General features: G+C 50.4%; 6 protein-coding genes across 6 annotated transcripts; 3 read left to right on the top strand and 3 right to left on the bottom strand.

Annotated features, from left to right (window-relative positions):
• Positions 1-1,549: 1,549 nt before the first annotated feature.
• Positions 1,550-3,341, top strand: P152DRAFT_410274 (2-phosphoglycolate phosphatase). The gene is made up of 5 exons (XM_033676953.1): positions 1,550-1,968; positions 2,018-2,039; positions 2,175-2,243; positions 2,295-2,386; positions 2,445-3,341. Exons 1-5 carry the CDS (start codon positions 1,903-1,905, stop codon positions 3,105-3,107), a joined length of 912 nt encoding a protein of 303 aa, XP_033537086.1. The 5' UTR covers positions 1,550-1,902; the 3' UTR covers positions 3,108-3,341.
• A 297-nt stretch (positions 3,342-3,638) lies between these two features.
• On the top strand, positions 3,639-5,272 carry P152DRAFT_446515 (DNA primase, large subunit; the record flags this gene model as incomplete). The annotated part of the gene is made up of 3 exons (XM_033677925.1): positions 3,639-3,828; positions 3,897-4,432; positions 4,481-5,272. The coding sequence occupies 3 exons, from the start codon at positions 3,639-3,641 to the stop codon at positions 5,270-5,272; spliced, it is 1,518 nt and encodes a 505-aa protein (XP_033537085.1).
• A 515-nt stretch (positions 5,273-5,787) lies between these two features.
• On the bottom strand, positions 5,788-7,888 carry P152DRAFT_455165 (uncharacterized protein). The gene is made up of 3 exons (XM_033678740.1): positions 7,566-7,888; positions 6,748-7,483; positions 5,788-6,702 (listed from the first exon to the last, which is right to left on the bottom strand). The coding sequence occupies exons 2-3, from the start codon at positions 7,427-7,429 to the stop codon at positions 6,047-6,049; spliced, it is 1,338 nt and encodes a 445-aa protein (XP_033537083.1). The 5' UTR covers positions 7,430-7,483; positions 7,566-7,888; the 3' UTR covers positions 5,788-6,046.
• P152DRAFT_455166 (uncharacterized protein) lies at positions 7,386-7,882 on the bottom strand. The gene has a single exon (XM_033678741.1). It carries the CDS (start codon positions 7,812-7,814, stop codon positions 7,500-7,502), a length of 315 nt encoding a protein of 104 aa, XP_033537084.1. The 5' UTR covers positions 7,815-7,882; the 3' UTR covers positions 7,386-7,499.
• Positions 7,889-8,815: 927 nt separating the features above from the next.
• P152DRAFT_429437 (cytochrome P450 6A1) lies at positions 8,816-10,487 on the top strand (the record flags this gene model as incomplete). Its single annotated transcript, XM_033677360.1, has 4 exons — positions 8,816-9,135; positions 9,189-9,720; positions 9,776-10,108; positions 10,155-10,487. The coding sequence occupies 4 exons, from the start codon at positions 8,816-8,818 to the stop codon at positions 10,485-10,487; spliced, it is 1,518 nt and encodes a 505-aa protein (XP_033537082.1).
• Positions 10,488-10,674: 187 nt separating this feature from the next.
• On the bottom strand, positions 10,675-12,525 carry P152DRAFT_505363 (FAD/NAD(P)-binding domain-containing protein; the record flags this gene model as incomplete). The annotated part of the gene is made up of 5 exons (XM_033682429.1): positions 12,467-12,525; positions 12,309-12,413; positions 11,791-12,255; positions 11,465-11,756; positions 10,675-11,347 (listed from the first exon to the last, which is right to left on the bottom strand). Exons 1-5 carry the CDS (start codon positions 12,516-12,518, stop codon positions 10,675-10,677), a joined length of 1,587 nt encoding a protein of 528 aa, XP_033537081.1. The 5' UTR covers positions 12,519-12,525.
• Between the last annotated feature and the right edge of the window lie 916 nt (positions 12,526-13,441).

Genomic DNA, 13,441 nt, shown 5'->3' with positions numbered 1-13,441 from the left:
AACAGCGATCATCATGGTTTTTTCGCAATGTCTCAACAACAGCGCCCTCAATTACCTTCAAATGAAGCTAGAATGAACCTAGCCATCCAGACTATCGAACAAGACCAAGTTCAATCAATTCGAGAAGCTGCAAAAGCTTACAACGTCCCGTGGAGTACCTTACGTGACCGCCGCAACGGAATGACTGCACGAAGCGATTGCGTTCCGAATTCGAAAAAGCTCTCAAATACAGAAGAGAGGGTGATTATCGACTATTGCATCGACGTCGATGCGCGCGGATTTCAACTCAATTACGATATGTTGCGAGATATAGCCAATAAGCTACTCACCGATCGCGGTCAGGCTCACGTTGGTATCAATTGGCCATCGAGATTCGTACAACGCGTTCCAGAGCTCAAAACACGTGTTAATCGAAAGTACGACTATAAAAGAGCCCTGAACGAAGATCCAGAGATTATTGGCGCGTGGTTTCGCCTCGTACGCAACGTGAAGGCAAAATACGGCATCCTGGATGAAGATACTTACAACTTTGATGAAGTTGGCTTTCAAATGGGCGTAATCGGGACACGCATGGTCATCACGGGTACCGAACGACGTCAGACTCCAAAAACCTTGCAGCCAGGCAATACAGAATGGGTAACATCGATCATTGCTGCCAGCGCGCAAGGTTGGGTTGTCCCACCCTTCATCATCTTCAAAGGCGCTCGACATTACAATACCTCGTACGAGGCGATTGCGGATAGGCCTGATTGGGTTCTATCAGTTAGCGAGAAGGGCTGGACGTCCCTTGAGCATGGATTTGAGTGGTTAAAGCATTTTAATCGCTTCACAGAAGACCGTACGACTGGCGCCTATCGGCTTTTGATTATGGATGGCCATAATAGCCATGACACTATCCAATTCCAGGATTTCTGCAAGGACCAGAAGATCATTACTCTCTGCATGCCTTCGCATTCATCACATTTGCTACAACCCCTCGACGTTGGCTGTTTTGGGCCATTGAAGCGCGCGTATAGCAAGGAGATTGAGGACTTTATCCGGTGCCGCATCAACCACATCACGGAAGAGGACTTTTTACCTGCTTTCAAGACCGCCTTCGAAAAAGCAATTGCTACGGAGAATATCCAGGGCGCCTTCAGAGGCGCAGGATTAGTGCCTTTCGATCCAGAAGCTGTTATTTCAAAGCTTGATGTCCGATTACGGACCCCGACGCCATTACCAGAGATCCCTCAATGGGTGTCGCAAACACCACGCAATGTCGCTGAAATAGGATCCCAAACGGAGTACATACGACAGCGCCTTCAAAGACATCAAAATACCTCCCCAACATCGCTTTTAGAAAGCTTTACAAGCCTTGAGAAGGGTGTTCAAATGATCGCGCACGGAGCTTCAATCATGGAGGTTGAGATAGGAAAGCTTCGGAAGGCAAACGAGACGCTATCAAAGCGCAAACAACGAAAAAAAAAAGTGCTTAAGGGCGCTGACACGCGCTCAATTACTGATGGGCTTCAATTAGTTGAACAACGTCGGGATCAAGATATAATCAGTCAAAATGGTGCTTCTAGTGACGCTCCTGGAAGGCGCCAGCGACGTTGCGGACGCTGTCGCGAGCCAGGACATCGAGTTGAGACCTGTTCAATGCCTCAGTTAGCTATACCAGAAAACGTAGATCCTAGCCTACTTCCTAATTAATAAATTGCTTCAGTAGTTGTTGAGATATTCAGGTTACGGTAGTGGGCCACGGTTGAGGTGGGCGACTCGGTGGTTTGGGCGACTCGCTGGTGGATTACGTTAGTAACTACTTACTTCCGCGTGTTAGTTGCAAGTTCCAGTCTTTTCCATACCCTTTCTCTCTAGATCTTCTTGGGCACCAGGAGTATTAGTAAAGGCGGCACAGTTAGCATGGTCACTCCCAAGTACCTCACCGGCGATAAGCCGGCCATAGATGAGTTCATAGACAGATTCGATGTACGTATATCCAATGGCAGCACTATACAGAATACTAATTGGACAAAAGACATTCTTGTTTGATTGCGATGGTGAGCATGTCTTATTGCATACCTTTTCAAAAGTTTCCTCCAAAGCGTGACGGCAATGACGGGACGACCCGGCTGTTCTGTTATCGTCATCGGTTTCAAAGTTAAAGAGCAGTGGGATTGACGTACGGAAAATAGGCGTCTTATGGTCCGGAGAACAGGTCTACCCCAAGACCGTCGAAACGATTCAGATGTTGAAAGACAAAGGTGAGGGTCCCAACAATTCGCAGGCGAAATGGGGCTTACCAACGAGCGTAGGCAAGCGACTTGTTTTCGTTACGAACAACAGCACCAAGAGCCGAGCAGCCTACAAGCAGAAGTTCGACGCCAAAGGCATTCCATGCAACGAGGTAGATCCGTCCCGTCTACTCAACGTCCTTCGTCGTCCCCTCTACTAAACCGTCCCAGGAAGATGTCTTCGGTTCGTCCTACAGCGCCGCCATCTACATCTCCCGGATCCTCAAACTCTCGCCCCCGCGCAACAAAGTCTTCGTCCTCGGCGAAGCCGGCATCGAGCACGAGCTCGCGTCCTGCTCCATCCCCTTCATCGGCGGCACCGACCCGTCCCTCCGCCGCGACATGACGCCCGACGACTACACCTCCATCGCCTCGGGCGCCGCGCTCGACCCGGCCGTGGGCGTCGTGCTGATCGGCCTGGATTTCCACATCAACTACCTGAAGATGAGCCTCGCGCTGGCGTATCTGCGGGCGGGGGCGCGGTTCCTCGCGACGAACGGCGACAGCACGCTGCCGAGCCACGGGACGCTGTTCCCGGGGGCGGGGGCGACGGGGGCGGGGATCGTGCGGGCGTGGGGGGCGGAGCCGCTGGCGTTGGGGAAGCCGAGTCAGGCGATGATGGATGCGGTAGAGGGGAAGTTTCACGTGGATCGGACACGGACATGCATGGTGGGAGATCGGTTGAATACGGATATTCAGTTTGGGATTGAGGGGGGGCTTGGGGGGACGTTGGCGGTGTTGACGGGGGTGTCGAAGAAGGAGGAGTTTCTAGGGGAGGGGAAGGAGATCGTTCCGACGGCATATGTGGATATGTTGGGGGATTTATTGGGTTGATCAAGACGAGCTGTCATTGTGTTTCAGCATTCAGACGGAGGACATAGACAAGGCGATAGCAGAGAGTCATCAAAAGGGACTGTGATCATAATAGAGTCGTGATGGATCGATCCGAGATGTATGCACGTCGGACACATTGCAACCACGCTCCCAGCGGTGAGTACCAAGATTTTGACGCTCGCTATAAATTTGTGCACTTGAGATATCGATTATTAAATGGAAGCTCCCTGCAACAGAACGCAGCACACAGCAAGGAGGTGAAGCTACAGTGTAACAGTGATCACACAGCGGCGCACCAGCCACATCGGATCTGGGAAAGTGCAAGGCACAACGCGTGGCAGTGACGCGCCAAAACGCGGTCTCGCGTCAACGACGCGTTCCTGGACTTTCTGTAGCTCCCCACATATCTCTGTACGTCAGATCAGGATGTTTGTTGTCCCAGGTACGATAAACGATTTATCTGGTCCGGATGCTTGAAGATGCTCGACAAATTCCATCGTACATGATCCATTCTCGACAGCACCGTCCAAGATGATTCGACAAGACTTCAATCGCATCGATGCCAAAAGGCGGTCGAATCTCGATCCAAAGAAGAAGCAGTTCGCCCAACCGGCCTTTCAGCATCATGACTACCAACATCGCCTCAACTTCTACGTTCTACCGCCTACTGCAGAGATAACGCTGGAAGAGTTCGAGGAGTGGGCGATAAACCGGTTGAAGGGTAAGCACGGCGATTTCTACCATAATCTACCCTAAAAGCTGCGAAGGGAAGTTGGACTAACAACCCAGTGCTCTCCGAACTCGAATCATGTACGTTCCGAAATCGCACGCCGGACGAGACGGCCTCATATATGGCTCCTATCCTCTCTAAATACCTCGCTCTTCACTCGAACTCATCCCGATCATCCATGCTACAGGAGGAGCGGAAACAGGACCACTACTCTCACTTCATCCTACGACTTGCCTTTTCCTCTACCGAAGACCTCCGCCGGCGTTTCTCCCGATTAGAAAGCATGCTTTTCCGTCTCCGATGGAAGGAGGATGATGCAAGAGAGCGAAGGGAGTTCGTGGATAGCCTAGACTTAAGGTGGGAGAAAGTAGGGGATGAGGAGAAAAGGGAATTGGCAAGCGAACTTGCGGCCGTGACGTATAAGACGAGGCAAAGCGATGACGATGGCTGGTTCAAAGTTGAATGGGAACAAGTTCCGGAGCTCGTGGAGAGCAGAAGGGTGTTGCTGAAGAGAGGGGTCGCGTACGTTCCTGCTCGAGAGCAGATGAGTCTTGTCATGGCGGAATTCACACGGCGACTAGATGCAGCAATGGAGGTTAGTATTCTTCCCCCGTCTTCGTAAGTCCGTGCTAACAGCATGTAGCTCACTGCCCGAGCCCTACCACGTCTTGACGAGGACGACAGATTGACGCCGATCTTGAAGCATCTGTCCGCCTCCTTTATCTCACCTGCCAGCACCTACGACAGCAACTCTGCGCTTCCCGGGACGCTACAGCCCCACGCGAACAACATCCCTCAACTCGCACAACATTTCCCGGCATGCATGGGCCAATTACAAACGCGACTTGCTCGAGACCACCATCTCAAACACTTCGCGCGACTGCAATATACCCTTTTCTTGAAAGGAATTGGCCTATCGCTGCAGGACTGCATCGTCTTCTGGCGCCGATCCTTCTCGCTCATGACCGACGAGAAGTTCGAGAAAGAATACAAGTACAACATCCGACACGTATACGGCGACGTCGGCGGCGACTCCAATCGCCGCGGAAAGGGATACAGCGCCTACAGCTGCCAGAAGATCCTGACAGAGCCGCTGCCGAGCGCTGGCCAAGCTCACGGCTGCCCCTACCGCACGTTCAGCATCGACAATCTCCTCGAATCGCTCCGCAGCATGGGCGTGCATGACCGCGAGGTCCTCAAAACCATCCGCGAGGACGTCGGTCGCCAGCGCTACCACATTGCCTGCAACCGCGTCTTTGAGTATCAGCACAAGGCGGAGCTGGATGGCAAGCCGGGCCAGGAGATCCCGGGACTGAAGGAAACGATCGTACATCCGAATGACTATTTCAAAAAGAGCTTCTTGTTGAAGCATTGGGGTGACAAGGAGGTCCGAGAGGGAGCTGATGCGGGCGGCCCGTTGAAGATGGAGGAGTGAACTGGCCAATGCCACCGGTGTGGAATCACAACTCGATCCGATGGCGTTTGACCCGGAAAGGTGTTAGGGAGACGTTGGGATGACACTATGAAATGCCGCAGGCACGTTATATGGCTCGGTTTATCTTGCGCCTAAGGCATGTTTGCTTACGGTACTGGAAATTAATTTGGTGATAGTCTTGAGAGCGTCGTTTCTGAATGGCTACAATGTATATCTCTTGGATCCTGAAGAATTGGACCCTGCTGCTTCATTTCACGTCGACATCCTCCTGGAGGGGTGTCCGCATCTTGAAGCTCACATCGGTCCTTGCGCACCGACACATTCTAGATAATTCGGTATTCACCTGGGACCGCCTCTGACGCCACTTGTTTGGAAGAGGAGACAAATCATAAGGACGTACTTGCGAGATCCGAGGAAGACAGCAGGGGTGATAGCACAACTGATGGCACTGAGGAGCAATATCTGCGAAGCTATGCAGCATAATAACACTAGAGGTATTCTTCGATGTTCTGTTCACTGTAATGTCCTTGTTATATCAATGTTTCTCTATTCCTTCATCCGTTAGCGGCAGTGGAGCGAAGGCCATATATTACATGTTCCAAGTACATATCAGAAACCATGTGTAGATTGGAGCTTTATATTTCTCTTCATGTTGGACCGGCTTGAAGAGCGTCATTACAGTCGGAACCAGTAGTCCTCTCGAAAGCGTACAAACCTAATAGTGATTTCGTTTTTTGGGAACCTTCAATGAGCCGGACGAACGGAACGCAGCATTTACCTCCCTACAGTTCCCCACCATGCTGTTCCAAGAATGCCACCCATAATAATCGCACCGGCAACAGGGACCTTATACCAGGCACTTGCCGAATAAGACACTGCCGCAACAACCACCCACCAAGGTTCCCGGGCCAAACTCTGACCCTGACTGTTATCTTTCGTTAGGTAGCCGATTTCCCACAGTCGGTAGACAGCTGTGAAGACAAGGCCCACGGCCGCCGCATTGAGACCACGGAGCGCACTGGTGACCACAGGTTTGCGCCTCAGTACCCGCCAGAATGACTGCGCCGCAACCACCAGAGCAAGGCCGGGGACAAATATGCCGATGAATCCCAATAATGCTCCGAGAAACGTGGGATACGTTTGCTTGTACGGCTCTCCGAGATATGTAGGCGCGGTCATCACAAGCGCCCCCAGGTACACGGAAAAGTTGAAATTGGGGCCGGGGAATGCCTGGATGATAGCAAGTCCAAGGAGGAAGTCTCTAGAGGAAACCCAGCCGGGTTGGACAACATATTCCCGTAGCAGCGGGATGACCACGGGTCCTCCGCCGAAGATGATCGTTCCGGCGAGATACATATTTGAGAACAGGGACAAAGGAAGCGGAGGTCGTTTCAGGACACCTCTTGTAATAAGAATGGCGATCAAGGAAGCTGGAAACGTCAATATGCAGTCAAGGGCATCGATGGGGTACGTACCCAAAAACCCGATGATTATCGCAATGCCAACCTTGATGGAGATTCTGTGAGACTGGGTATCAGTCATGGGGTTTCCCTGGTCCGAAGCTGCCTCTCTCGGCGATTCTGACTCGATCACGAATTTCGGATCGGTCGACGGCGTTGTCATATCTTCTCTGAACTTTCCCTTCAATCCGTTTCCAGCAGTCCGTTTGTGCAACCCTTCTGGTTGGGCCGTCTGCAGCCCCGACGGTATATTTGCTTCAGGTGTGGCAGCTTCGGGACTCAACTCTTGCTGACTTTTTCGCTTGCGTTGTATGCTCGCTCTGAACTTTTCCACTTGCTGTCGGAGCCAGATGTCCCAGACAACCGTCATAGTGCCACCTACTACCATGATTACAGGAAAGTACCACAAGGCGTTGTAGCACAATCCCGCACAACCGGCACCGATGACAAGAATGCGCGTTAATGGGTCAGTGATAGCCTTCTCGGCGAGCTGGACAGCGGCAAGGGCAATGATGCCCACCGTCGAAGCGTTCAGACCAGAGAGAAGCGCGTAGACTGGGCCAGGAAGGACATCGCCGATACGCTGAACACCAAGAGACAGCACAAACATGCCAACTGCGCCTGGCAGACTCCAGAGAAAGAACACAAACAGAGCGGGAATGAATCCGGCGTGGATCTGGGCTAGGGAGAATGCCATCTTGGTGCTAGCTGGGCCAGGCAGACCCTGACATACTGCGAAGATTTCCTGATACTGTATAAGAGCAGAATCAGCTCCTATTTTTCCAGTACATGCGCCTTTCGGTCGGAATTCGATTTGGATTCTGATGGCTTACAGTCTGCTCATCGACCCATTTTGCTTTCCCGCCATGCCCTTCTACGAACCGTCGATGGAGGATTTGAAAATGTACCGGCGGTCCCCCGAAGGCGGTGAACCCTAAATCCCAAGTTCGTAGAAAGACATCGCCAAGTCGCCACAACAGAGGGGACTTGTTTGCTTGGTACGCGGAGACGGTGGAATCGTCGTGATCCTTTGTCGAATCACGTAAGGAATGGAACGTGTTGACGAGCGATTGTAGCGCCATGGTCAAGAGCAGAAGTCACCATACAACCGAGAAAACGGCATCGCAACTTTTCCAGCAGAATACCCCTCTCTGCAAGGCAGACTTGGAATACTTATAGATTCTCTCGGGTGTTACGATGTATGGATATCACAGCGACTTGGCAGTGAGCATGTCTTAACCAATGATTCGCCAGTTCACATCACGACATTGAGCAGGAGATCTAGAAATTCCGTGGCTAAATCTCAACCGCCTTGGCAGGTAGAGTAATGAAACTTAATAAATTCTTGGTGGTTCAGAAAAGCAAATACAATCGATCGGGACCTTGACCTGACATTAACAGCAACAGAACGATTCTTTCAATAGATCTCGCACGTGTCAGCCGACTACCATAAGACTAAGTCTCTATGAACAGGCGGGACAACGACAGTCATTTTAGTGTCACGGCGCCTGACTAGCCAGTATATAGTATGGCACACCTGATGCGTCTGACGCGGGATAAGAAAAATTATTTTGCAGTACTGAAGACCAGCCTTGATGCTTGCTGGGAACATCGGATAGTACTTTATCATTCACCTGTGCCCGTGGAGCTCCTTCTGCGACCAAATAGTCAAACTCTAATTAATCTCAAGCCAACAGCCTCATCCCGATTTCACATCGGAGAACCTGCACTGTAGGCTTTTATTATGTTAACGGGCCCCAGTAAACTGTCTCCATTGAAACCAAACTGGCTGAGTGGAATTCTATCGTAGGATGTGGACTGGTAGCCAAAAACTCTGAATTCAACGAACTTACCAGCAGATACGGCAATAGGAAGCGGCAACTGAGAAGAGAAGTTTCACTGTCTACTACCGTTATATTCTTCCTCCCGAGGACCGTACAGTTATCAGATCGTTGATCAATCTCTCCTTCAGTTGTATCACTACGTACTAACCTGCACCTGCCCACTGCTCCCTATTACAGGTTGTCCTTCAGCAACACTACTTAGGATCTCCTAGGCTGAACCCGGCCTCAGACTCGACAAGATGGGTCCGATCCTCGACCTGCAAAGACCATCCGTTACCTTCATCCTCCTCTCTCTCGCCCTAGCATCCATCTACTGGCTACGCCTCTTGTTCCGGCGTCCACTTTTCCCCAAGGGGTCCCCTGTGCTGGTTGACGAGTATCCAGTCGTGGGAGCATGGAGTTTCTTCAGCCGTCGAATCGATTTCTGGCGCCATGGGACCGCACAGAGCAAGACCGGTCGCTTCAGCTTTTATGTAGGCAAACTGCCTGTCGTCAGTGTCAGTGGAGTCGAAGGAAGAAAGACATTTTTCGAAAGCAAAGAGTTGAGCTTCTCTGAAGGGTAACAGTCCACCCCATCCTATCACATGGGCCTCGCATATAACGCAGTTGCAGCTACGCCGTGCTATTCGGTAATGCTCCGAGATTCAGTGTCAAGAATGAGGACGGCGTCGAGACTTCCGGAGTAGAGGGTGGATTTGATACCTATTTCAATCGTCGCATTACGCGTCTGATGAAGAAAGGCAGATTCGTTCGGAACCTGCATCTCCTCGTCAATGATACGAGGCAAGCGCTGAGTCAGTTGGCGAAGGCGGAGAGCAATATTCTGGATCCATTCGATGATATTTATCGGATCGTTTACCGATTGACTGTCCGGACGGTGGCCTGCAATGATATTGCCGATAACCCAGACTTACTTTCCCGGTCGTTGAAGGCTTTCGAAACTATTGACGCCAGTACGACACCTTCCACTGTTATCTTCCCCTGGCTGCCTACTCCAGCTTCCGTTAAGAGAATGGTTGCTGGCGCGAGACTGTACAGGATGGTACAGAACATTGTAGAGGCAAGGAAAAGTGCCGGGGTAAGGGGTGAAGATGCGCTTCAGTTCTTGGTGGATCAGGGCGACAGTATCGCACAGATAATATCAGTACGTTACCCAAGATTGCTTAAACTCATCCAAAGAAATTAAAACATTTGAAAAGTTCGTCATCGGTTCACTGTATGCCGGTGTACTCAACACCGGTATCAACGCCGCTTGGATTCTCGTCTATCTTTCCACTGACTCGCACTGGATGGATGTCGTACGCCAAGAAGTTGATGCAGCCATTGACAAGCATCGAACGAATTCTGCGCAGTCGAAAGGTGATATTCTCACTAGTTTCGCTCTTGGGGACTGGGAAACCGAGTTTCCGAACATTGATCTTTGCCTTCGCGAATCTATTCGGTTTCACCTGACCGGAACTGCGTTCCGCAGAAATGTCAGTGGAAAGGACATGATTCTGGGAAAGGAGATTATCCCCAAGGACGCATATCTTGTAAGTTTTTCCGCACTGCTGTCAAATGTACTAACCCCCATTCCAGGTATATGCTGTGGACGATATCCACTTTGACCCTGAAATCTACACCGACCCTCAGACATGGGACCCATCCAGATATCTGCCACATCGCGCGGAGGACAAAAAGGTTCAGAATGGATATCTCGGCTGGGGCACTGGTCGACATCCTTGCCATGGAATGCGATTTGCGAAGCTGGAGACCTTTATCATCATCGCCTTTTTCGTGGCAACGTTTGACTTTCAGCTGGTGGATGAGCAAGGATACCCCAAGATGGCATGGCCTGAAACGGATAGGAACGAACATGCAGCTCATAAGCCCCGAACACCAGTTAGGCTCAAGTACACATTGAAGGACTGACATTGGGCAAGCTTCTACTGGGAGGGTAGGGAACGCTCTCACGATCGATACTCTGCATCGGAATTTACCTGCTTAGGCGCTAGGATGAAGGCATCTTTGCGGTCTCCTACGCGTAACTGGCAAATCATTCATACGAACGAGTATTGTAGCAATTACTTTATCGACTGCAGTACCTACTTAAATACTCCTATTTCAGTCCTTTGTAATCGCTCATAATGTATGGCGTAACCAGGTCGAGTAGCCACGACTTCTTATGCGACTTCAAGTCCACTTCCTGCAGCAATGCCTCGAAGTATCTCATCCCCCCGGCTGGAGTTATCCACTCACCTTGCAGTCCTGCTGTCGGTGCATTCAGTCGGCTGAACACGTTGGCATATGCAATGCTCTCCCGCATCTTCTCCTCGGTGGGTAGCTTCAGTGCCCCATCAAAGAGCGCGGTAATCCAGATCCCCCGCAGCTCCCCGTTTCGAAACGCGTTGGCGACTTGTGGTTCGCCAGGAAAGGCGATGGAGTGGTCGTGAATTGGCGTGATGTGCTTGTATAGCCGGAATGCCGTCCTTGAAGACCGACAAGGTGCCACGTAGATATCTTTAGGGGGGTCCGCAAACGCAGGATAACACTGGAGGATGGTGGGTTCTGCTGCATCTTCAAGCTTTTTCCACAAGGCTGCCTCCGATGAAGAACCATCGGACTTGAGATGAGGTAGGCCAAGCTGAATCTTTTGCTCCGTGTCAAAGTAGGTGTGCGAATCGAGGAACCCAGTCGCAAGGACAATCGCGTCCGTGGCGACAGAAGAGCCGTCTGCCAATACCATTCCTCTATTGTCAAGACATGAAACATCTTCCCTGACTACGACAACCCTTTGAGATATTACGTCCCAGAAATCTGAGTGGTGGAGGAGTCCAAGAGGGCCTGTACCAAAATAAGGACCGGTATATGTTAGAGAGAAGATACCAGTTATCACAAGACAAACTCACTCTAAGGTTGGCTCCAAATTTTGAAATCCGTCTCGTGCTCCGGGTCGGTTGCGGTAATTTGCTGCTTTCATGGCCACTGACATTGCTGCCGACATGAATCCTCGAGTAAGGCGTTTTCCGAAGTTGGTACTATGTAAGACATGCCTCCACCACGAGAAAGATCCCCAGGGGCTCGGAAATAGGATGGAGAATAGTTTGACGTGTGCCACCTCAATCGAATTTCTATACGGTCCAGGCACAGCTGGATCAAGGAAGAGACCGGGTCCCTGGCCACTCTTTCGGATAACCCAGGCTACCTCTTTGTCAGCCTTTGCGAGCGTATATACAATAATCCGCGGCGGACTTGGAAGCTCCAAGGACAATTATTTTCTTGATACTTGGATCTGATTGTGCGTTGGACTGCCCAAATTCCTTGCTGTGTATGACCGGCCCTTTGAAGTCGTCTCTGCCTTGCATAATTGGATAATATGGCCTTGAAAAGGCACCAGTTGCGACAGTGAGCCTCGTGGACCGAAAATCGAAATTGGCGCCGTTCTGGACGCCGCTCACTGTCCAGAGATCCTTTACCTTTTGAACACGCTCCACGGAGAAGTTGAACATCGTTCTATCTTTCAACGTCTGGCCTTCATAACTATGGCTGTCCATGTACTCGTCGAAATATTCCGCCATATATTTGGCTTCGAACAAGTCGATGTGAATTCGTGGCGCATCTATAGGCAATTCGAAGGGACGATCGGAGAAGCCGACCATTCGTTCACCTGTCTGCGACCAGAATCCTGAGTATACATGACCTACTTCTGTTCAGTCCAGCTATTTGTTACTATAGGCAAAGGACGGTGCATACTCTTCGACCAGACACCCCCTGGATACTCATACTTGTCAACTATCAATGGTCGACACTTCGAATGTGCTTCGAGGTAGAATCGAGCAGTTTCAATTCCAGAAAACCCTAAAGGCACAAGTCAACTCCATTCATTTGGATACTCTCGTCAAAACGCCTACCTGCTCCAATGACTATCAAGTCATATACCTGATCACTGTTTCTCGAGAGCATCGCTAAACGTTTGAACGAAAATATAAAGACGGAACTGGTCCGTATTCAGGGGACTGGGTGGCATTATGAATGGTTCACCCTTAATCCATATCGGCCCGCTCGCAATCATCACCTAATTAGGACATATCTAAGCTTAGGTACCTTGCTTACGTGAGATCTCCCCAAACTTGATCATATTTGGAGGGAGGATCCATTATTAGCTTCACGATCTGAATGGATGAGCAAAATTTATGCCCAATTCCTCACAAAACAATCATGTTGAAGGACTACGTGTGTAACGTTCGCAGAGGACGTGAGAACCGTTCAGACACGCTGGGAGGTAACTAGAGCCGAGGTGGGGCAAGCGCGCAAGCACACAAGCGCACAAGCTAGGAAACGAGGAACAATCAACAAAGAACGTTGGCAGACGTGGAGTTCATAATATGGGTCATTGTATCATATATGCCATAAGTAATCACAGAATCGAAGGCTGTACGGAATATGGTAAAGGCGACTTATCCAGCACTAATCGGTGTGGATCGAAGAGTGGTCGAGCAGGAAACAGAATCGATGAGGACTACTTCCGGATTCTATAAAGGCTTCTTCATTCTCTTTATGTATACTTCGAGGACGGGGTAACTAACGGAGTATCCGGTAATATTATTATTACGTCTTGTGGATGTAGCAAGTATGCCTAGCGTCCTGTTTGTGATGAAGATACGACCCGAAGTAGTAATTTAATATTAGTGCGAGATGGCGCGCGGGGTTGCCAAGGGCATTAATGATCTTGGAGTGGCGTGGAGTCGGGGCGGAAGCGGATCGTACATAGTATTCCGTACCATAGTAAGTCTTATCAACCACCAATGTTCGGGTACTAGATTCTCGTATTCGTTTAAACATCCGATCGCATAATACGGACACCAAATGGCAAATATATTTACAGA

This window comes from Eremomyces bilateralis (assembly GCF_010015585.1).
Source record: "Eremomyces bilateralis CBS 781.70 unplaced genomic scaffold P152scaffold_3, whole genome shotgun sequence".
Classification (NCBI taxonomy): domain Eukaryota; kingdom Fungi; phylum Ascomycota; class Dothideomycetes; order Eremomycetales; family Eremomycetaceae; genus Eremomyces; species Eremomyces bilateralis.
Note: the sequence above shows the minus strand (reverse complement) of the source record. Positions and strands in the feature narration are given on the sequence as shown.